Consider the following 25287-nt stretch of genomic DNA (forward strand, 5'->3'; position numbering starts at 1 on the left):
GCTCCATAGATTTGAGTTTAAGGAACTGGCGGCATGATTCAGAAGGAATATTATTCATAACCCGCGGTGGTTTAAAGAGCCTGTGATAGACAATATTCATAATCAGAATTCAGTCTATAGTATGGTGTTGAAAATTCCAAGTATGGACTAGCTTTGGCTTCTTCAAATAACGTATTCAAAACTCAATGGAAGAAAGTAAAGTTGTGTGCGAATATGATGTGGAAATAAGTGTCTGTTGACGTAAGGTAAAGGGGAATCAAGTGTGACATCGCGTATATACTTGGTCTTGTGAAAGGTGAAGATAACGAACAGTGATCAATCTCATAACTCCTATAAAGGTGAAGATAACGAACAGTGATCAATCTCATAACTCCTATAAAGGTGAAGATAACGAATAGTGATCAATCTCATAACTCCTATAAGCAATACAAAATAGAAAGTTGGGCAAACACGGACCCCTGCATATACCAGAGGCGGCATCAGGTGCCTAGGAGGAGTAAGCATCCCCTGTCGACCGGTCACACCCGCCGTGAGCCCTATATCCTGATCAGGTAAACGGAGTTATCTGTAGTCAAAATCATATATATGAACGATGTCATGACTGCGTTTACGTCTTTGTACATGTATATTTGGAAAACACGTTATTTCCTTGTGGTTTAGTTAAATTTTGTACATCGTAAACTTTTTATCATTGCATCCTTATGAAAATTCACTGTCTTGATCCAGTGATAGCGTAGACATAGTTTTACAGTTCAAAATTTCAAAACCTTTGGTACAGAAACTGCGTCCGGTGAGATTACAAGTTTTACAATTTTGACAGAACATTTTGAGATCGAGCACATGAGATCTGTAGAGGAATCATCGAGTAAAAATCTTTTAATAAAACATGAAATCTATAATTTGGGTATACCAATTTCATTTCTGTACCAAAGCTGACTATTTGACGACTTTACATATGACGTAAAAGTTATACGGTACCAATTTTGATGCACCAGATGCGCATTTCGACAAATAATGTCTCGTCAGTGATGCAAGCCGAAATTTTGGAAATTCGAAATAACAATAAACCTGTAAACTAGAGTGCCAAAAACTGGAGCCAAATTCGTCCAAGAATAGAGCTATGCATGAGGGAGATAATCCTTAATTTTGAAATAAATTTCTAAATTTTACCACAGCAATTAAATATTCATCTGTATTTTCAAGCTAGTAACGAAGTACTTAGCAGCTACTGGGCTGTAGAGACCCTCAGGGACTAACAGTCCACCAGCAGAGGCCTCGACCCAGGGGTCGTAATCAAATGATGAATCTTTGATATCTCGAAGGATAATCCGAGGGAAACCAACCATTCCATTAGAGCCTGTGCCCTTTACAGACTCTACTTTTTTATACTGGATGACGTGTCAACCAGTATTGCATCCTTGTTGTTTATATTCATGAAAGAACATATATCGAGCGACAATTATCCTCGGGAAGAGAGTGTCCACCAGCAGAGATACATGGTTAAATGAGAAAGTGAAGATAACGAGCAGTGATCAATCTCATAACTCCCATAAGAAATACAAAATAGAGAGTTGGGCAAACACGGACCCTGGATAAGCATCCCCTGTTCACCAATCACACAAACCGTGAGCGAAAAGGGTCAACAGTTTTCCAAGTTAAAAAGATGTTTAGCCTCAAGTTACGATTTGGGATAATTTAGAATTACATGTATTTTGTCTTTGCTCATCAAACATTTTTGTGGCAGACAACATACACAAAAATGACTGCGGATCCCTAAATATCGACCAGGAAGAATAAACACCTAAAGGTAAATAATAGTTCTACAGGTATAACATGTGACGTGATCAAAGCACAAAGACACATATCATAGTCTTGTCGCAAGGGAAGGCCGCCATAGTGAAGTCAGGTAAAAATCTGATTTTTCATTGAGTGAAATGCTTATCTGCAAGTATCGATCATTTAGAATGACCAATCTTCCTCCCAATAAATTCCTAACAATATTATATTTTTGTAGTATATAGGATATTCTTTACAAGAATTAGTTAATTTTTAAAAAATAAATCTGACGTTGTTTTGTAAACAGATAATGCAATCTTTTGTCAGGTACGTAGATTCAGCCCTCATCCACCTACCCCTCCAACAATTATTTACAATGACCATTATTTGCTGTTTTCTAATGAAACTAATAGGAATAACTCTTACTAGAATGTGACCTCCTAGTCTCTGTTGCCATATAAACTAACCACACACAAATTAGCAGTAAGCCGACTAGCTTAGAGTTACTGTTTAAAATAAGTGTGAGAAATAGAACATTGATAAACCATAAGGTTAGAAGTGACTATATATATATATATATATATATATATATATATATATATATATATATATTACATAATCCCGAAAACGTGTTGATAACTGTATATTTTACAATATTTCCCCCAAACTTTGGGATTTTTTCCCCGTTAAAAAACTGTGATTTTGACGCTCCAATCGTATGGAGCGCCAAATTAACATAAACTCAAATAATTGAAGATATGTTCAATTATTTGAAGATATCATCAATTCATTTGATGCGCGCAACAATTGAATTAAAGATCTCTTCAAATAATTAATGATATCTTCAATCCTGAATTATTGCGCGCATTAATTGAATTGATGATAGCATTAATTCTTCAACTGAATTGATGCGCACTTCAATTGAATTAATGATCTCTTCAAATGAATTAATGATATCAACAATTGAATTGATGCGCGCTACAATTCAATTGAAGAGAGCAATAATTGATATAATGCGCGCATTAAATCAATTGATGAGAGCAATAATTGAATTGATGCGCGCATTAATTCATTTGATGAGAGCAATAATGGATTTAATGAGCGCATTAATTCAATTATTGCTCTCTTCAATTGAATTAATGATATCTTTAATTCATTTGAAGAGAGCAATAATTCTTTTAGAGAGAGCAACAATATAATTAAAGATATCTTCAATTCAACATATCCACAATTGAATTAATGATATCTTTAATTGAATTATTGCTCTCTTTAAAAGAATTGATGCGCGCATTAATTCCTTATACAAAAGCATTGTAAATGATTTAAAGATATCTTCAAATGAATTGAAGAGATCATCAAATTATTTAAAGCGAGCTCTAAATTAATTATTGCGAGCAATATTTCTACTAAATTGATGCTCTCATCAAATGAATTGAAGAGAGCAATAATTGAATTAATGCGCGCATCAAATCTATTATTGCTCTCATTAATTGAATTAATGCGCGCATCAATTGAATTGAAGAGAGCAATAATTGAATTAATGCGCGCATCAAATCTATTATTGCTCTCATTAATTGAATTAATGCGCGCATCAATTGAATTGAAGAGAGCAATAATTGAATTAATGCGCGCATTAAATCAATTATTGCTCTCATTAATTCAATTGATGCGCGCATTAATTCAATTGATGAGAGCAATAATTGAATTGAAGCGCGCATTAATTCATTTGATGAGAGCAATAATTGATTTAATGCGCGCATTAATTCAATTAAAGAGAACAACAATTGAATTCATGATATCTTCAAATAATTAAAGATATCTTCAATTATTTGAGTTTATGTTAATTTGGCGCTCCATACAATCGTTACTATCAAAACATTACATGTAACTTCAAAAAATTGCTTTATATTGCTTTTTCTGGGAATCCATACCGTATTGAATTGAATTTGCTTGGTTTCGCAGTTTTTCTATTTCCAATGCAATTTTTGTATGTGAGGTTTTTGTTACCCACTTCTTGAATTCTACTAACATTCTTGCTGTCTGTATGCCAGGTCACTTGTTGACCTTGAATAATTTGTCCTATGGTATTCAAACTCCTATTGACCGCCTCTAATTCCCTCCACGTTGAGCTTTGACTAGATTCCTCACTAGCCCACCAACCCAAAAACATCTAGTATTTCCAGATTATTTGAAAATGCACCAAGACCTAAATCTGAGGAATCAGCAGTATAACGTACGCGACTAGATGGGTGGTTCAACTGAGTGCAGTTTTGAGTGCAGGTTTTATAGGGGGTTCAACGGAGTGCAGTTTTGAGTGCAGGTATTCACATGAGTGCAGGGGTCAGCGATGGTCAAGCTGGCCAGGTGGCGAGGTCAAGCTGAGAAGATAGCGTGTGAACGTTCGCTTTGACTTTTGATTTTCTGCCCGCAGTTTTGAGTGCAGGTATTCACATGAGTGTAGGGGTCAGCGAGGGTCAAGTTGGCCAGGTGGCGAGGTCAAGCTGGCCAGGTGGGGAATCTGAGGAAATAGTGCACGTTTTGTTTTCCTTTTCCTTTTGATTTTCTGGAAGTCGGGGTGTGTAATACAAGTCCAGAAGAACAATGGTTTAAAGTTTACACATTTATTAAATAAACAATTTGAACAACAATTGAACACAATTTTTAAAGTCCCTAGAACGGGGCACTTTCGTTTTGACTTCTCGGAAACGCGGCTATTTTCTGAAAAATGAGCTCAGCTATTCGGCAGTTCTATAAAACTGAATTCGGTTAACATGCAAATTTAGAGCTTATGCACATTTTCACTATATTGTGTGGTTTGAGTCAGATCTTTCTACATTAGACCTTTATTTTGTATTGCATCTTATGTGATTGATTGATTTTATATTGTTTAACGTCCCACTCGAGAATGTTTCAATCATAAGGAGACGTCACTGCTGCCGGTGAAGGGCTGCAAACTTTAGGCCTATGCTCGGTGCTTACGGCCTTTGAGCAGGGGAGGGATCTTGATCGTGTGACACCTGCTATGACACGGGACCTAGGTTTTTGCGATCGCATTCGAAAGACCGCGCGCGCCATTTAGTCGCCTCTTACGACAAGCAAGGGGGTACTGAAGACTTATATATTCTAACCTGTATCCCATATAGTTTTACGCTATATATTTAAAACTAATTCATTTTTTACTCTAAAAGTATTTTGGACATAAACTTTCTTATCACTTGATAACGACAGTCAATAACGACAACATATAGGCATGAATTGTAAGATGTACGTCGTGGCGTACTTTTTCGTTGTGATCTCATAGGGTGCGAAGTACACAGAGATAAGGGCCTATTTAGTTGTTTTTATAAGTATAAAACTGTTCTGCTATATTCATAATAGAGTTTATGTTCAAAGTGATTTTAGAGTAAAAATGAATTAGTTTTAAATATATCTCCCTCTCTCATTTTATAAAGAGTTTACTATTGCAAGTCTTTAATCCTTTTCCCACTTTAATATTTGTGTTATAAAGCCACCAATGTGATATATACTGCCAGGGATAATCAGTTTTCGTTAAGTTAGTTTTGCTGTTTTACGGGTAAAGCGTGTGCCGGTTGATGATGGGCGTTGAAGCAGACAGGAATTGCTATCTAACAGATATACACATACCTGTGACCGTGGTTTTTTTCTTCAGTCAGTAAGTAATGGTTATCTTCTAGCATCCGAGTAATATTCACATTATCAAAGAGATGGGTGGTCTTCTGTCACGAGTGCGCGGAGCGCACGAGTGAGAGAAGGACCGCCCATCTCTTTGATAATGTGAATTTTACGAGAATTAGCAAACTCTTTATAAAATGAGAGAGAGAGAGAGAGAGAGAGAACTATTTAACATTACTGACTGCAAAAACGGCCACAGCTATGTGTATACATGTAGTTGTTACGTAACACTTCTCGTCTGCTTCAACGCCCCAGACATCGATCGGAGCACGCTGTACCCGTAAAACAGCAAAAGTAACTTCACAAAAACTGAATTATCCCTGTCTTGTTTCTATTGTGTAATTCTGATGTTAGTACCGCCCATGCGATAACAAGGTGGGAGGAGCTCGTTTTATCACATACAATACCTGAACAACGAAAGAAAATCACTGTAAATATGTGACAATGTTAAATAGTTCTCTCTCTCTCATTTTATAAAGAGTTTGCTAATGCAAGTCATTAATCCTTTTCCTACTTTGATATTCGTGTTATACATGTTTTCTTAAAACATTTGTACAAATATATGTATAGAATTAAATTCCTGAAAAATTATTTATGAAGCCACCAATATGTGATTGATACTGACAGGGATAATCAATTTTCGTTAAGTTAGTTTTGCTGTTTTACGGGTAAAGCGTATTCAATTTTGTATACACATGCATCTATGGCAATCTACCATTGTATTGAATGTATGGTTCAATAAATGTAAAATGAGAAGCTTTTGAAATATGTGACAAGTCGGTTATCTTCTAGCATCCTCGTAAATTCACATTATCAAAGAGATGGGCGGTCCTTCTCTCACTCGTGCGCTCCGCGCACTCGTGACAGAAGACCGCCCATCTATTTGATAATGTGAATATTACTCGGATGCTAGATATGGCACGCGCGAATCACATTAATTAGATAAACCTACTTTAACGGAGATAAACTAACTTTATCGACCGTTAATCCTAGTTTTTCAATTTGATAAATTAAGTTTGTCGTCGTTAATTCGAATCAACGACCGTTAATTCAAATTAACGACCGTTAATTCGAAATAACGATCGATAATACAAGTTCTTGGTCGTTAAACCCACTTTATCTGTTGTTAATGCCTTATCGATCGTTAATTCGAGTTAACGACAGATAATCCGGGTTTTTCAAGTCGTTAATGCTAATTAATGGACAGCCAATCACAGCCGTCGATGCAAACACAAACAGTTTAGAAAAGACTCCAGAAGAAAGTTGTCTGACACACACCCCACTCCCACCAACACATAGAGTAAAGGGGAAAGTGCTGCTGGTAGATAGTTGCACAAAACAAAAGAATGGGAAATAATCCTTCCGATGATTTCAAAAGTTCCATTGAAGAAGTACCTATGATCCACGAATGGAATTTATTGTGCATTTCCAATGAAGTATTTCAGAAACATTGCCCTGAAAAAGCAGGAGAACATCTCTCTTGTCACACCATCAAGGTCTAGATAGTGCTTTTGAAATGTACCTTAAAAAAAATTCAGAAAAATGTGATGTTTTCTTAGTGTAACAATGACAATGAACGTTATTCTCATAAACTGCAACACAGTGCAGAGATAATACATATGTACAACACAGTGCAGAGATAATACATATGTACAACACAGTACAGAGATAATACACATGTACAACACAATGCAGAGATAATACACATGTACAACACAGTGCAGAGATAATAAACATGTACAACACAGTACAGAGATAATACATATGTACAACACAGTACAGAGATAATACATATGTACAACACAGTGCAGAGATAATACACATGTACAACACAGTGCAGAGATAATACACATGTACAACACAGTGCAGAGATAATACATATGTACAACACAGTACAGAGATAATACATATGTACAACACAGTACAGAGATAATACATATGTACAACACAGTGCAGAGATAATACATATGTACAACACAGTGCAGAGATAATACATATGTACAACACAGTACAGAGATAATACACATGTACAACACAGTACAGAGATAATACATATGTACAACACAGTACAGAGATAATACATATGTACAACACAGTGCAGAGATAATACATATGTACAACACAGTGCAGAGATAATACATATGTACAACACAGTACAGAGATAATACACATGTACAACACAGTACAGAGATAATACATATGTACAACACAGTACAGAGATAATACATATGTACAACACAGTGCAGAGATAATACATATGTACAACACAGTGCAGAGAATACATATGTACAACACAGTGCAGAGATAATACACATGTACAACACAGTACAGAGATAATACATATGTACAACACAGTACAGAGATAATACACATGTACAACACAGTACAGAGATAATACATATGTACAACACAGTACAGAGATAATACACATGTACAACACAGTACAGAGATAATACACATGTACAACACAGTACAGAGATAATACACATGTACAACACAGTGCAGAGATAATACACATGTACAACACAGTACAGAGATAATACACATGTACAACACAATGCAGAGATAATACACATGTACAACACAGTACAGAGATAATACACATGTACAACACAGTGCAGAGATAATACACATGTACAACACAGTGCAGAGATAATACATATGTACAACACAATGCAGAGATAATACACATGTACAACACAGTACAGAGATAATACACATGTACAACACAGTGCAGAGATAATACACATGTACAACACAGTGCAGAGATAATACACATGTACAACACAGTACAGAGATAATACACATGTACAACACAGTACAGAGATAATACATATGTACAACACAGTACAGAGATAATACACATGTACAACACAGTGCAGAGATAATACACATGTACAACACAGTACAGAGATAATACACATGTACAACACAGTGCAGAGATAATACATATGTACAAGGTGTACAAACAATATAATAGACAGAATTTAATAATGCTTGAAGAAGAGCCAACTCTCTCAATTATGTTATCTAACAATTTACAAATTTTGCTAAGTTGATTAATATTTGTCACATTAAAACAACTTGTAAAGGCAAACTTTAATGGGGTAGAAATTGTGACTTCTGCTGAATTCACAAGGCTATGTAATGATACAATTGTAATTTATATCAGCAATTAGACAACTATCAGTATGTATACATGAATTTGGCAATTCAAAATTAGTGTAACCCATCCATTTGTTGTGTTTCCTATTCATTTTGAAGTCAATTAATTTTACTCAAATATGCCATGAAAAGATCATGAAAGTTATTTACTAAAAAGATATAATAATTTAACAAGCTAGCTATTATGATATATTCTGACACAAATATGACAAAAAAAGCAATGATTTGAAAGTTTGTCCGGTCTATTTGTTTCTGCAGTTAAAGGTTCATTTAATATCCAAATATGTAACTGTATATATATATATATATATATATATATATATATATATATATATCCAAATTGTGTTTTTAAAAAAATCACAGTGTCCGGTATAAAATATTAAAAGAAATAGAATAAACAGTACACAAAATTAACTTTGTGTACTGTTTATTCTATTTCTTTTAATATATATATATATATATATATATATATATATATATATATATATATGCTTATTGATAGCTGAAGAAGCTAGCATAGTTCGACAAGGAGTCCGGTATCAGAAAAAAATTCCATGCATTTATTATGATTTAAAAAAAAAAATAGGTCTCTACTACATGTGTGTACACAATTTAAAATGTAAAATTGCAACATCTAACTCAAATCTATTCTGTACATTAATTTATATAGACAATAAACTGTGAAGCCACTTACTGTCTAACATCTTTTCTTGTTCGTCGTGGAGACTAAACTAAATGCAAGTTAACTACTAGTATACATGAAGACGGGGTCGTGTCAAGAAGCCTTACACGGATACAGATAACGTTAACTGTCGTAAGATGAAAGGGGGGGGGGGGGGGGCATATACCCCAAACACACAAACAAAAGAGGAGACTAAGCCTCCATACACCATGCCTCGGGAGATCTGACACAGATTTGAAGTCCTTTATGGATACAACTTGGACCGAGTTCGGAAGATTTAACCAACGTATTATTATTAAATTAATTAACATTATTGCAGTACAACTATAAAAATTTAATCCATAGAGGATCTAGCCTAACATGAAAATATATTCTAATACAAAGTAAATTAGCGATATTCTGATAATAAACTGCAAATAATAAAAACTCTTTCGCACACCACGTCAACCAATCAAAATCAGCGTTACATAGGTAAATGCGAGTGATAAACCCGGTTTATCTATCGTTAATGCGAATTAAAATTTCTTTATATGTTTAACAATAACATTACAACTCATATTAACGGTCGAGAATGTGAGATAAAAAATGTAAACTACCGTTTAACCCACTTTATCGACCGTTAATTCGAGTTAACGTGATAAACTAACTTTATCGACCGTTAATTCGAATTAACGCCGTTAAACTAGGATTAACGGTCGATAACGTTAGTTTATCTCCGTTAAAGCAGGTTTATCTAATTAATGTGGTTCGCGCGTGCCATAGCTAGAAGATAACCATTACTTGTCCTTCTTTAAAATATAACTGGGGAAGTATTTGAACTTGTATACACACCCCGACTTTCAGAAAATCAAAAGGAAAAGGAAAACAACACGTTCACACGCTATCTCCTCAGATTCCCCACCTGACCAGCTTGACCTCGCCACCTGGCCAGCTTGACCTCGCCACCTGGCCAACTTGACCCCCGCTGACCCATACACTCATGTGAATACCTGCACTCAAAACTGCCAGAAAATCAAGTCAAAGCGAACGTTTACACGCTATCTGCTCAGATTGACCTCGCCACCTGCTCATATTGACCTCGCCACCTGGCCAGCTTGACCTCGCCAGCTGACCAGCTGGGTACCTGGCCAGCTTGACCCCCACTGACCCCTGCACTCATGTGAATACCTCCACTCCAAACTGCACTCCTTTGAACCACCTATAAAACCTGCACTCAAAACTGCACTCAGTTGAACCATTCATCTAGTTGTGTTATACTACTGGCATCACTAAACAAACTTGTTACGTTTTTAACCCAGAAATTTAATTCTTGTAGGGCATGAAAATGTAAAGCGGCTTCCATTGAAAGTATTTGACGTAGTATTCTTGCTATACGTTTGACATGAAAACATGTGCACCCCTGTTGAACTTGTAATAGAACTTCGTTGATTCTTTTGAAAAGCTTGTAAATCCTATATAATATTTGATGTAGTTTTGAAGACACCTTGTTCTATATAACAATCGTACCTATATTACGTTGAGGCACCCAAACACATTTTGACTCTGCAATAATGAAACCCAATTATAAAATATCTTTTAACCAATTGGCTAAAAGAAAAAAGATTGATCTATTCCAGATGCCCCTCCTAGACCGTCGTCCAAATACATGAGAATGTTGATTCCCAACGATTTCCAATATTGAACTACGTACCTCATAAGTTTTGTAAATATAAATGCTGCAGAAGAAATACCAAAAGGTAGAACATTAAAAAAAAAAAATTTGTTTTGCCATTCATTTTCCATTGAAAACCTAAAAATGTTTGATGGTATGCTGATTTTTCAACTCGTGTAGAGTGTATTCTTGCACCGTGCGCCATCTGGCCTTTGTAGAGTCGGCTAACTTTTTAAGTTTTTGCCAATTGTTTAATAGTTCTATACTTTCTGTAATAGAGCCAAATGCTGCAACACAATTATCCTTCATTCCCCTTTTTCTTGAAAACAAAAGAACTGTTGTTTGCAGTTAGCAGTTTGGGATGCTGCTAATCGTGCTGTACTTTTTGCTGCTTCCTTATCTTCTCTTCAAAAGAATGAAGTCTATAAGTTCAGACATTTGTCTAACAAAGTCTTCCGGAGAAAAACCCATGCTTCCCGAAAATAAGGTGCGTCCGACACCGTGAAAGCGCTAACTTAGATTGACTACTGGTAACCAACTTTACCTTGATATCTCAATAAAGCTATCTGATTGGTCGTCCTTTGACCACCCGGCGCATCACTACGCCGATACATTCGAACACGTTTCTATCATACAACGTTTTCCCGCTATTCTGTGAAATGTGGGAAAACCTTAATATGTTGTCGTACGTGACTGGTTTCCCATTTCTGTTAATATTAGAAATGTATGCTTGAAAGTTATATTGAATAAAAAAAATATGTAATGAAATATTGATATGATAGATAAAATGTACTTGATATGCCCCTATTTATGTTAAAGATAGTACCACAATGTGAACTGATTTGTATGCCTATAATTGTGCAATCCTGTATAGATAAAGGATATTATTAAATACGAGCTTCAGCCTCCTCCTCCTCCTCCTCCCCTGAATTGACGAAAATGACATCCGGGGAAAACATTTGAAGCAAGTAAATCAGACGCCGCTTCCCCAAAAATTTAGAATTTCAAAGATTGAAGACACCCTTTTATTTGCTTACATTTAGATCATTTGGCAAACAAACAACCATTTTCTCTGCTTCCTCCCCCATACTTTTTTGAAAACCGATGATGCATTCCTATTAAAATTCTTATTTTATATAGTTTGACTATTCATGTGAAGGGCCACAAGCAGATCTGATGATGGACCCCCGTTCCAGTGCCCAGGACGTGACCCGATGTGACCTGTGTGAGACCGCCGTAGTACAGATGTACTGTGATACGTGCCTCGTCAATCTGTGTAAGGCCTGCGTGGGAGAACACACGTTTTCTGATGAATCCAAGAAACATGAAATTCGAAGGTTTCGAAAACCCACCCCCCTCTACCCTGGATGTACCTCTCATGATAAAGAACGATGTCAAATGTTTTGTAAACAATGTCACATTCCAGTCTGCATTACTTGTATCGCTTCTGATCAACATTTAGGTCATAAAATATTTAAAATAATGCAAATTTTAGAGAAAAAGAAAGAAAAGATTACCAAAGAGAAAACAGAATTAAATGAAACAATTTATCCAGCCTACCAGGACATTGTTTCTGATGTACAAAACAGAATGATTCAGTTAGAAAAGAAATATGGAGATCTCTTAACAGCCATCACAAAATATGGAGAGGACTGGCATAAAGAAATTGACAAACTTGTCAAGAAACTGAAAGCTGAAGTGGAGGAGATGAAAACCACACAGTTACACATTCTGCAGAAGCATCTGGATGAAGTGAACAAGACAATTTCTGACATCAACGATGAAATCAATTCAATGGATGTTGCTTTGGACTCTAATGACATGTCCAAAGTATTCAGTGTTTTGTCTAATGTAGATGAATACAAAAAACTTCCACAAAAAATTCTGCCCTCTTTACCTAAATTCACCCCAGGAAGATTTCACGGAGAACTATATAAACTGTTTGGAACTTTATCATCAATTTCTGTCCAATCAGAAGCACATGGTTACAGTATAAAGACAACACAGAAATCCCCAGAAGCTGCATCCTCTCCTGTCATCAAACAGCTGCTTGATGAACCACAGATTGTCACCACCATACACCCTGGGTTTAGAAACCTTTACAATGTGGCCTGTCTGAGTGATGAAGAAATCTGGACATGTGGAAATAACAGCACAATGAAACTTTTCAGCATCAATCAGGGATCACTACTCAAGTCAATCAGAACCAAATCAGGGAACACTCCAACAGACATAGCCGTGACAAACAGTGGGGATCTGATTTATACTGATTACTGGGATAAAACTGTAAACATTGTGAAGAATGAAGAGATACGGACCATGATCAGACTACAGAACTGGAAACCTCATGGTGTCTGCAGTACCTCCTCTAGGGGTCTTCTGGTTATCATGGAGAGTGATGATCGAAAACAATCCAAAGTTGTGCGTTACATTGGCTCTACAGAGACAAAAACTATTCAGTTTGATGACCAGGGTCAACCTCTCTATTCACCTGGTCTTCTCACTAAATACATCAGTGAGAACAAGAACCTGGATATCTGTGTGACTGACTGTGGAGCTAAAGCTGTGGTGGTTGTCAATCAGGACGGCAAACTGAGGTTCAGGTACACTAGACATACGAACAAACCATTTGATCCCCGAGAAATCACAACAGACAGTCAGAGTCACATCCTCACAGCTGATGGTAACAATCACTGTGTCCATATCATAGACCAGGACGGACAGTTCCTCCGTTACATAGACTGTGGACTGAGTGAATCCCGGGTACTGTGTATAGATACAAACGACAATCTGTTTGTTGCTGAATTTAGTAACACACAAGTAAAGAAAATCAAATATCAGCAGTGAAATTAAACATCAGTGATGAATTTAGACAGCCACATTCCTCCTAAAACTGAATACTTATATGTACAAATGTTTCCATGGTAATAAACCCGTGATGTTTCTATGCATTTCACTTTTTGATATAAAGACCTTTTAACATATTCATTTTAAAAAGGATGATAAGTCAAGTAAAATGTAGAACTGATTTTAAGGTAATTTTATCCCTCTGCATATTTATGAAGCGCCAAATTCACATAAGTGAAAATAATTGAAGATACATGTAACATAAATTCAAATATTGCATGCAACAATTCAACTGAGACACGCATCAAATAAATTTTTCTTTTCATCAAATGGATTGATGTGTGCATCAATTACACTATACATTGCATGAAGAAATTAATGCACTTATTGCAGGCAATAATTGGTTTGATGCGGTAAAGAAATTAATCACTATTCTCATCAATATGATTTATGTTCGCATTAATGTGGTGGAAGTGTTGCTCAGAAAATTTTATATAGTGCTCGGTAAAATGATGTAATGATCTCTTAAAGTCAAATGAAGATTTCTTTAATTATTTTCAATGCTTTTGTATAAGGAATTGATATGTGCGCTTCAATTCGTTGAAAGAGATCAACAATTCAATTAAAGAGATCATTAATTCTATTGTAGTTATGTTGATCTCCTGTTATGTGATAGTTGCTCCCTCTAAAAGAATTGTATTGTGCGCATCAATTTGATTTGATGCTATCATTAATTCAATTAAAGAAGGCAATAATTAAATTATTGTACTCATGAAATGTGAAGATAACGAACAGTGATCAATCTCATAACTCCTATAAGCAATACAAAACAGAGAGTTGGGCAAACACGGACCCCTGGACAAACCAGAGGTGGGATCAGGTGCCTAGGAGGAGTAAGCATCCCCTGTCGACCGGTCACACCCGCCGTGTGTCCTATATCCTGATCAGGTAAACGGAGTTATCCGTAGTCAAAATCAATGTGCCAAGAACGGCCTAACAATCGGCATGAAACACGTCAGACAGCATTTGACCCAATGATAGGTTGTATTGACGAACTAGATCGTTATAACGACCATAGAATTTGTGAAATGCTGACTTCAATCGAGATTGTTGAAACCTCTGTACCATCAACTTGTTTGTCAGTAGCTTGCCTCGATTTAAAAACTGACTATACGCAGAACAAGGTCTTGTGTATCGAATCAGTTGAGAGATATAAACACCATATGCAGGTGATAATGGAATATTGCTACATAAATATGGGAAGTTGACGATGGAGAAACTGAAATCATCCCGTTTGTCATACAGCTGAGTTGTCAGTTTGCCGTTAATGTCTACTTTCAATAAAATATCTAAGTATGAAACAGAAGTGGACGACTCTGTGGTGTCTTTTATTTCGAGGTCACAGGAATATATCGAATCGACATATTATGTATGAAAGTTATTATTGTTAATAGACAAAACGTTGTCGATATATCTAAATGTCGAATTGAAGGCCACAGCAAGAGATTTTTTCTTCTCACGTTAAAGTTATATTATATTATTCAATTAAATTCCATTGCCCTATTCTTGTGTATTCCTGAACAAAATTTAAACCCCTTATCAACTCCACCATGCACCCAGGGGATCATGAATATTGACAAATTGAAATAACACTAAATGAGATCCTTACTTGTATATTAGAATATCAACATTTCTAGTGTTCTTGCATTTGAAATATTTACAAATTGTAAGTATAGCCATTTCCTCATAAATGAAAAAAGTGAGTTGTTGTGAACAATCTTGATCTTGATAAATATAGCGTGTTTATTTTAACGGCTAGGAATTCCAACAGAAATGAAAGTAAATATAAATAGAAGAAATAAATTTTATTTTTGAAAATACACGAGGGTATGAATTGAAACGCTTCAAGAATCATCATACTTTTCACGAAGCCACCAATGTGCTTAATGAAGAATATCAGCTTGAAGCATCGTATTTCATACCGTCATGTATTTTCAAAAAGGAAATTTATTTCTTTATTGACAAACTGTAGCCATCTGATTCTTGAGAAGTACATGTATATTCATTCTTAAAGTTAATTGTGCCCTTCTGCTTTTTTGGATTTTCAAAACTTTCCCCATAAAATCCTTGGTAAAACTTTGGATCTATCTTATGGTGCCAATGCCTAGTGCCAGGAGTCCTGATGTGAATAAATTTGAATGTACAGTACATGATGATGCTGATATATCAAATTTATATATTATACCAACATCGCTCTTGAAATGATCTTCCAAAACTTCCTCGATATATTCCTATCCACAATTATGAACCCTTTTGTGACCACAATGCTGGCATCAGGAGTTCATGTGTCATGGTGTAAATAAATTCGCGTCTTCATTGCATTAGATTGGTTGGGTGGTTGTTTGTCTGTTTACGTCCTATGAAATTTTTTCTCTCACTCATACCGAAACGTTAATGTCACTAGCTTAAGGTGAAGTACCACAAATTTTCTTAGCGCCCAGGGTCGTAGTAATGATGCTTCTTTAATTTGCCAATGCCTGTCACGACACAAACCTCCGGTTTTAAAGTCATATAAAAAGACCTACAATCCTCACTTCAAAATGCAAAGCATTTGGCGATGGAGGAATAACTACCTATATCCACGTCTTAGGTTTGATGCAGCCACGACATGACTGGGGCTTGAACTCATGACCTCCCAGTTATGATGTGAACACTCTACTACTGAGTTGGTCCGTAATTACATTAGGTAGCTTTTATATACATTTTCTAGTTCATTGGTTCTAGAGAGTATATTTAAGTATTCTATCCTATTTGTACTTTTTCTTACTTATCTCTCCTTGGAGAGCGACATACCTTTACCTAAAGATGATTCATGACAATTAAGTTAGGTAAGCAAAAGCAACATTTGTGCTGCAAAATATGTACATCCTTAAGTCATTGGGTCTGATAGATCATGAGTCTGATACATCCTTAAGTCATGAGATCTGATACATCCTTAAATCATTGAGTCTGATATATCCTTAAGTCATTGAGTCTGATATATCCTGAAGTCATTGAGTCTGATAGATCCGTAAGTCATTGAGTCTGATATATCCTGAAGTCATTGAGTCTGATATATCCTTAAGTAATTGAGTCTGATATATCCTTAAGTCATTGAGTCTGATATATCCTGAAGTCATTGAGTCTGATATATCCTGAAGTCATTGAGTCTGATATATCCTTAAGTCATTGGGTCTGATATATCCCTAAGTCATGATTCTGATATATCCTGAAGTCATTGAGTCTGATACATCCTTAAGTCATTGGGTCTGATATATCCTTAAGTCATTGAGTCTGATATATCCTTAAGTCATTGGGTCTGATAGATCACGAGTCTGATACATCCTTAAGTCATGAGATCTGATATATCCTTAAATCATTGGGTCTGATATATCCTTAAGTCATTGAGTCTGATATATCCTTAAGTCATTGAGTCTGATCCATCCTTAAGTCATTGGGTCTGATACATCCTTAAGTCATTGAGTCTGATCCATCCTTAAGTCATTGGATCTGATACATCCTTAAGTCGTTGAGTCTGATCCATCCTTAAGTTATTGAGTTTGATATATCCTTAAGTCATGGGTCTGATCCATCCTTAAGTCATTGAGTCTGATCCATCCTTAAGTCATTGGGTCTGATACATCCTACATCCTTAAGTCATTGAGTCTGATATATCCTTAAGTCATTGAGTCTGATATATCCTTAAGTCATTGAGTCTGATATATCCTTAAGTCATTGAGTCTGATATATCCTTAAGTCACTGAGTCTGATACATCCTTAAGTCATTGGGTCTGATATATCCTTAAGTTATTGAGTCTGATCCATCCTTAAGTCATTGAGTCTGATACATCCTTAAGTCATTGGGTCTGATATATCCTTAAGTCATTGAGTCTGATATATCCTTAAATCATTGAGTCTGATATATCTTTAAGTCATTGAGTCTGATCCATCCTTAAGTCATTGTGTCTGATCCATCCTTAAGTCATTGAGTTTGATATATCCTTAAGTCATTGAGTCTGATCCATCCTTAAGTCATTGAGTCTGATATATCCTTAAATCATTGAGTCTGATCCATCCTTAAATCATTGAGTTTGATGTATCCTGCAGTCATTGAGTCTGATATATCCTTAAGTCATTGAGTCTGATCCATCCTTAAGTCATTGTGTCTGATGCATCCTTAAGTCATTGAGTCTGATCCATCCTTAAGTTATTGAGTTTGATATATCCTTAAGTCATGAGTCTGATAGATCCGTAAGTCATTGAGTCTGATATATCCTTAAGTCATTGAGTCTGATATATCCTTAAGTCATTGAGTCTGATCCATCCTTAAGTCATTGGATCTGATACATCCTTAAGTCATTCTGTCTGATGCATCCTTAAGTCATTGAGTCTGATCCATCCTTAAGTTATTGAGTTTGATATATCCTTAAGTCATGAGTCTGATAGATCCGTAAGTCATTGAGTCTGATATATCCTTAAGTCATTGAGTCTGATATATCCTTAAGTCATTGAGTCTGATACATCCTTAAATCATTGAGTCTGATGTATCCTGCAGTCATTGATACATCCTTTGAGTGATCGAGACTGGTAATCATTCACTGCTTGTTACATGGCTTTAACTGTTGTGATATACCAGGAACAACCACATTAGGATAGGATAGCATGCTGGTAGATCCAGGCTTTGTACTTCCCGAGTAATGGGATCTCCTCCTCTGGGATGATGGACAATGATTGGCAATGATGGTTGATATGCCACGTACTTCCTCAGCACAAGACATCTGGACTTTCGTGGTTTGAACTTCATGTTAGCCTTTGAAACACCTTCTTCCACTGCAAATAACCCCACTATCCTGCATATGGGTCGTTGTTTTCACTGTAAGGTTATCCAAGAAGCCTCTCCATGGTGGTTGATAAATCCCCAAGTTCAACTTCTGTCCTCTCTGTCTGCTGTTCTGGAGTAACCATTCCTGTGGTGGAATTGTATTCCGGAATTTGTAATTCCGCACGTCTTTCTTTTTATTAATATAGATGTATTTTCCCATCTCCCATACAGAGTTGTCGATCCTTGTAAAGCACACCTAGATTTAGGTTCAATTTCCTATTTATAATGGGCAAAAATATTTCATCCTCACAGGGAGAATTTCCAAGTTAAGTTTTAAGTCTGCATAATCCCCCATACCTGTAATGACATCCATGATCAGAGAGATAGTATATATATATCCTGTAACTCTCCCTTCATCACTATCCGCCAGGACAGTATACATCCTGTAAGTATCCCTTCATCACTATCTGCCAGGACAGTATATATCAGGTAAGTATCCCTTCATCACTATCCGCCAGGACAGTATATATCAGGTAAGTATCCCTTCATCACTATCCGCCAGGACATGGTGTAATTTGATCTTTATCCCTAGTTGCCATCCAGTCTTTCCTCTGCAGCTTGCGGTGGTTAACCCAGAATGCAAATATGCTTACAGATTGACCATCAAAGAAATATGTCACAGAGAAATACCAAGCAATAATTCGAATAAGGGTCAACATTTTACCATGTTAAAAAGATTAAAGTCTCAAGTTACCAGTCTGGATAATCTAAAGAGTTATCCCCTCTTTGCTCATCAAACACTTCGGTATCATACAAAGTACACAGAAAATGGTTGCAGACTTGAATTTAAATCTCCTGCTAAATATAGACCAGGTAGATTAAACACCTGACTGCACCTGACAGGTAAATAATACAGGTAATGTGTGATGTGATCAAATTACACACAAACTGTACCCGAGTCTTGTCGCAATGTTGGGAAGGAAGGTCGCCATTACTGTGTGAAGTCTGCATGGTAATAATCTCATTTTTCTAGTTTCATATTATGTATATATATATATCCATCATTAAGAATAATCAATCTTCATCCCAATCAATTCCTTGCCATTTCTATATCATAAATCATAATTTTTGTATTGTGTAGGATCAGAGACATGTACCTCTGGTAAGATATTCTTTAGAAGAATTAGTTTATTTAAAGATTTTCCTGACTATGTTTTGTGAAGAGTACATGCTGTCTATGTGGAAGAAAATAATGCAACCTTTAACAGGCATGTAAAATCAGGTCCCTACAGAAGCCGATAGGTGCCAGGGTATAGAATTAATATTTATTTAACTGGCGGCCGCCACTTATTAACTGGCAGCCGCCACATAAATTTACTGGTGGCCGCCAGATAATAAGTGGCGGCCGCCAGTTAAATTAAGTGGCGGCCGCCACATAAATTAAGTGGCGGCTACCAGATAAATTAAGTGGCGACCGCCAGTTAATTTATATGGCGGCCGCCATATGATAAGTGGCGGCCGCCAGTTAATAAGTGGCGGTTGCCAGATAATAAGTGGTGGCCGCCAGATAACAAGTGGTGGCCGCCAGTTAAATTAAGAGGCGGCCGCCACATAAATTAAGTGGCGGCCACCAGTTAAATAAATATTAATTGTATACCCTGGCACCTATCGGCTTCTGTAGGTCCCCACTTTGTTTGACTATGAACATTATTAGTTATTTTCTAATGCAAATAAATTTCATATTGCCTTTATTGGGTGACTGGCCTCCCATTATTTTTAATAGTAGTTATGAATGAGAAGAATGTATGCTTGAAAGTTATGAATAACATGCACATAGAGAAGTATGAGCTCCCCCCATTGAATTTTTAAAAATGAAGTCGGGGGGGGGGGGGGGGGGGGGGGGGGATCTAAGGCACGTACAGAAGATGCTCCGGGGCCTCCCAAACAATTCAGGATTTTGAAGATTGAAGAAATCGTATTTCTTGCTTGTCAATTTCTCTTCCAGTTACTCACCCCCTTCCTCCCTTCTTTGAAAAATGATATATTTGTACTCCTGTTTGAATTTTATTTCATATTGTTTAAATATTTATGCACAGATCTACAAGCAGTTTTAATGATGGACCCCCGTACCAGTGCCCAGGATGTGATGCGATGTGACCTGTGTGAGACCGCCATAGTACAGATGCACTGTGATACGTGCTTCGTCAATCTGTGTAAGGCCTGCGTGGGAGAACACATCTCTACTGATGAATGCGAGGATCACAAAGTTGTTAAATTTCAATCCAAGAAATCCACCCCCCTCTACCCTGGGTGTACCTCTCATGACAAAGAACGATGTGAAATGTACTGTGATCAGTGTCACATTCCAGTCTGCATTACTTGTGTTGCTTCTGATCAACATTTAGGTCATAAAATATTGAAGATAATGCAAGTCTTGGAGGAAATGAAAGAAAAAATTACCAAAGAGAAAAATGAATTAAATGAAACAATTTATCCAGCCTACCAGGACATTGTATCTGATGTACAAAACAGAATAAGTCAGTTAGAAAAGAAATATGGAGATCTCTTAACAGTCATAACAAAACATGGAGAGGACTGGCACAGAGAAATTGACAAACTCGTCCAGAAGCTGAAATCTGAAGTGGAGGAGATGAAAACCACACAGTTACACACTCTACAGAAACATCTGGATGAGGTGAACAAGAAAATATCTGATATCAATGATGAAATCAATTCAATGGATGTTGCTTTGGACTCTAATGACATGTCAAAAGTATTCAGTCGTATGCCTAATGTAGATGAATACAAAATTCTTCCACAGAAAATTCTGCCCTGTTTGCCTAAATTCACCCCAGGAAGAATTCAAGGTGAAGAATTATGTAAACTGTTTGGAACTTTATCATCAATATCTGTCCGATCAGAAGAACATGGTTACAGTATAAAGAAAACCCAGAAATCCCCAGAAGCTGCATCCTCTCCTGTCATCAAACAGCTGCTTGATGAACCACATATTGTCACCACCATACACACTGGGTATGAAAACCTTTACAATGTGGCCTGTCTGAGTGATGAAGAAATCTGGACATGTGGAAATAACAGCACAATTAAACTCTTCAGCATCAATCAGGGATCACTACTCAAGTCAGTCAGAACCAAGTCTGGGAACTGGCCAACAGACCTAGCAGTAACAAACAGTGGGGATCTGGTTTATACTGATTACAGAGATAGAACTGTGAACATTGTGGAGAATGAAGAGATACAGACCGTGATCAGACTACAAAACTGGAAACCTCGTGGTGTCTGCAGTACTTCCTCTGGAGATCTCCTGGTTACCATGATCAGTGATGATCACAAACAATCCAAAGTTGTTCATTACTCTGGCTCCACAGAGACACAAACCATTCAGTTTGATGATCAGGGTCAACCCCTCTATTCATCTGTTTATTACATTAAATACATCAGTGAGAACAGGAACCTGGATATCTGCGTGGCTGACTGTGGAGTTAAAGCAGTAGTGGTGGTTAATCAGGCCGGGAAACTGAGATTTAGGTACACTGGACATACTCCTACTCCAAAGAACAAACCATTCAATCCACAAGGAATCACCACAGACAGTCAGAGTCACATCCTCACAGCTGATAAAAACAATGACTGTGTCCACATCATAGACCAGGATGGACAGTTCCTCCGTTACATAGACTGTAGATTGCGTTCTCCCTGGGGACTGTTGTTAGATACAAATGACAATCTGTTTATTTCTCAACATAGAAACAAAATAGTGAAGAAAATCAAATATCAGCAGTGAAATTAAACATCAGTGATGGATTTAGACAGCAGTAAAATTCAACATCAGTGGTGAATTTAGACAGCAGTGAAATTAAACATCGGTGATAGTGAAATTAAACATCGGTGATGAATTTTGACAGCAGTGAAATTAAACATCAGCAATGAATTTAGACAGCAGTGAAATTAAACATCATGCAGTGATGAATTTTGACAGCAGCATTCCTCCTACAACTGGATAGTTATTACATGTACTGATATTTACCTGATATCTTTCAGTGCATTTCATTTTTATATATGAAGACCTTTATAAGACATTCATTAAAAGAAGCATATGGAATAAAGTAAAATATAAATATATTCTATTTGGATCTGATTTACATGTAAATGTAATGTTAGACTATGTGTGTTATTGGAAATTGAAAAGCATTTATTGAAAGCATTAAGGTAATTATACAAACTTCTATATAAAAAAAATTCACCACAATTTTACATGTACAAACAACTTGGACACTGTTGCCATATTTGATTGATTGATTAAATGATGTTTTCTGCCACACTCAACAATTTTTCAGTTATCTGGTGGTGCCCAGTTTTTATTGGTGGAAGAGAGAACCCAGATACAATGCATAATTTTCATCCTTACTGTTTACGGAGTGCCAAATTAACAAAAACTCAAATGATTGAAGATATTAATTATTTGAAGACATATCATTAATTTATTCGATGCAAGCAACAATTCAATTAATTTAAAAGATCTCTTCAAATAATTAGTGATATCTTCAATTCTGAATTATTGCACGCATTAATTGAATTGGTGATAGCATTAATCATTCTGCTGAATTAATTGATGAGAGCAATCATTGAATTGTTGCTGTCTTCAAATGAATTGATGATCGATATAAACAATTGAATTGATGCACCCTGCAATTCAATGAAAGATAGCAATAATTGAATTATTGCTCTCTTTAATTGAAGTAATGATATCAAGCTTAATAATTTACATGGAATTAATGCACGCATCCTTTTAAAGAGAGCAACAATTCAATTAAAGAGCTCATTAATTAAAAGAATTATCATTCACATCATATGAATTAATTGCATTGAAGAGAGCAATAATTCTATTAGATCTGTACATGAATTGTTGTTTATGTTAATTTGATGTTAAATAGCTATCTGATCACCTAACTATTAATGCAAGGGTCCCGGGTTCTATCTCTGATGGATCAAAAGATTTATCTCCCCTTCTTTGCTACAATAACTTAGTAATGTCCATTTATACAAGTAAATTGTACCTGAAATATAATGTACGTAAAATTTTGAATTATTGAGAAATGTTGCGCATGTCAATAACATTATAGTGTGAACCAACCCTATACAGTTTGGAATGTCTGCATACTATTTTGATAAACTCAGTTTTTTGTTCCTATTGGAGAGATTAATTCTAGTTAAAAATAAATCAGGCAACAGGTACAAATCTTTGAATTATATCTTTCTTGCTGGGGGTCAACTGAGGCTGTCCCAGGGAATCATAATAGCCTATACAAATCTCCACTTAAAAACTTATTTACAATGTATGATAGCCCTACCCAGGAATTTTCAGGGGGGGGGGGGGGGGGGAAGGGTCTACCATTAATTTTGGTTTTGAAGGGGGGGGGGGGGGCACCCTCAAAATGTGTTAATTTTACCTTTTTTAAGCATGCAAAATTTTCTGACGAAAGGGAGTGGGGGTATTCCGGGGGTCGGATCTGCCACTTGCTACCCTTATTCCAGTGAATAGAATGAATCTACACTACATGAGGATATAAGCATATAAATTCCAACCTTCCTCTTCCTATATACATATCACCATGCAAAACTTAAACCCCTCTGCAACTTCTCCACCTAGGGTATCATGAATATCACAAGAAAATGAATTACATGTAGCACTAAACGACGATCATGCTTACATATTAATTTTTCAAATTTGCATATTGTACCAACATCGTTCTTGAACTGATCTTCAAAAAATTCCTCAATATATTCCAATCTACTATTCTGAATCCCTTTTTATGGCCCCATGCTGGCATCAGGAGTGTACCATGGTTTTAAACAAACTTGAGTCTTCATTACATCAATAGGCTGGGTGGTTTTTTGTTTTACGTCCCATGGAAAATTTTTCACTCACACTGTATTGTCACTACCTGTAGATGAAGTACCACAAATTTAGACCTATGCTTAGTGCTCAGGGTCGTAGCAGCGACAGTTCTTTAATGTACCAATGCCCACTGAGACACAGGACCTCCATTTTAGTCATATAACAAGATGTGTTTGTGAAACACAAATGCCCCCGATAATGGCCAATTCCGAAGATGGCCAAGGTCACAAGGGCAAATATCTTGGTACCAGTAGAAAGATCTTGTCAAAAGAAATGCTCATGTACAATATGAAAGCTCTAATATTTACCATTTAGAAGTTATGACCAATGTAAAAAAAAAAATTAAAAGTAGGTCAAATGTCAAGGTCAAAACGTTCAATACCAACGGAAAGGTCTTGTAAAAAGGAATACTCATGTGAAATATCAAAGCTCTATCTCTTATTGTTCAAAAGTTATTAGCAAGGTTAAAGTTTTCAAAAAGTAGGTCAAACTCCAAGGTCAAGGTCACGGGGTCAAAAATATTGCTCCCCACGGAAAGGTCTTGTCACAAGGAATACTCATGTGAAATATCAAAGCTCTATCACTTACTGTTCAAAAGTTATTAGCAAGGTTAAAGTTTCAGACAGAATGACAGACAGAACAAAAACAATATGCCTCCCGATCTTCGATCTCGGGGGCATAAAAAGGACCCA

At 36.3% G+C, this 25287-nt stretch overlaps 1 protein-coding gene across 3 annotated transcripts; it reads left to right on the top strand.

The window, feature by feature from the left end:
- The first annotated feature begins 1864 nt into the window (after positions 1 to 1864).
- On the top strand, positions 1865 to 23923 carry LOC125681453 (E3 ubiquitin-protein ligase TRIM71-like). Of its 3 annotated transcripts, XM_056155297.1 has the most exons (5): positions 1865 to 1906; positions 12108 to 13787; positions 20037 to 20061; positions 20784 to 20851; positions 21620 to 23923. In XM_056155297.1, the coding sequence occupies exons 2-5, from the start codon at positions 12144 to 12146 to the stop codon at positions 22478 to 22480; spliced, it is 2598 nt and encodes an 865-aa protein (XP_056011272.1). In that variant the 5' UTR covers positions 1865 to 1906; positions 12108 to 12143; the 3' UTR covers positions 22481 to 23923. The 3 variants fall into 3 exon arrangements, with proteins under 3 accessions (XP_056011272.1, XP_056011270.1, XP_056011271.1); XM_056155296.1 differs by lacking the exons at positions 1865 to 1906; positions 12108 to 13787; positions 20037 to 20061 and adding exons at positions 19642 to 19687; positions 19817 to 19837 and having other exon boundaries at positions 20772 to 23923; XM_056155295.1 differs by lacking the exons at positions 1865 to 1906; positions 12108 to 13787; positions 20037 to 20061 and adding an exon at positions 19605 to 19687 and having other exon boundaries at positions 20772 to 23923.
- Positions 23924 to 25287: the final 1364 nt, after the last annotated feature.

This window comes from Ostrea edulis, chromosome 2 (genome assembly GCF_947568905.1).
Source record: "Ostrea edulis chromosome 2, xbOstEdul1.1, whole genome shotgun sequence".
NCBI classification, from domain to species: Eukaryota; Metazoa; Mollusca; class Bivalvia; order Ostreida; family Ostreidae; genus Ostrea; species Ostrea edulis.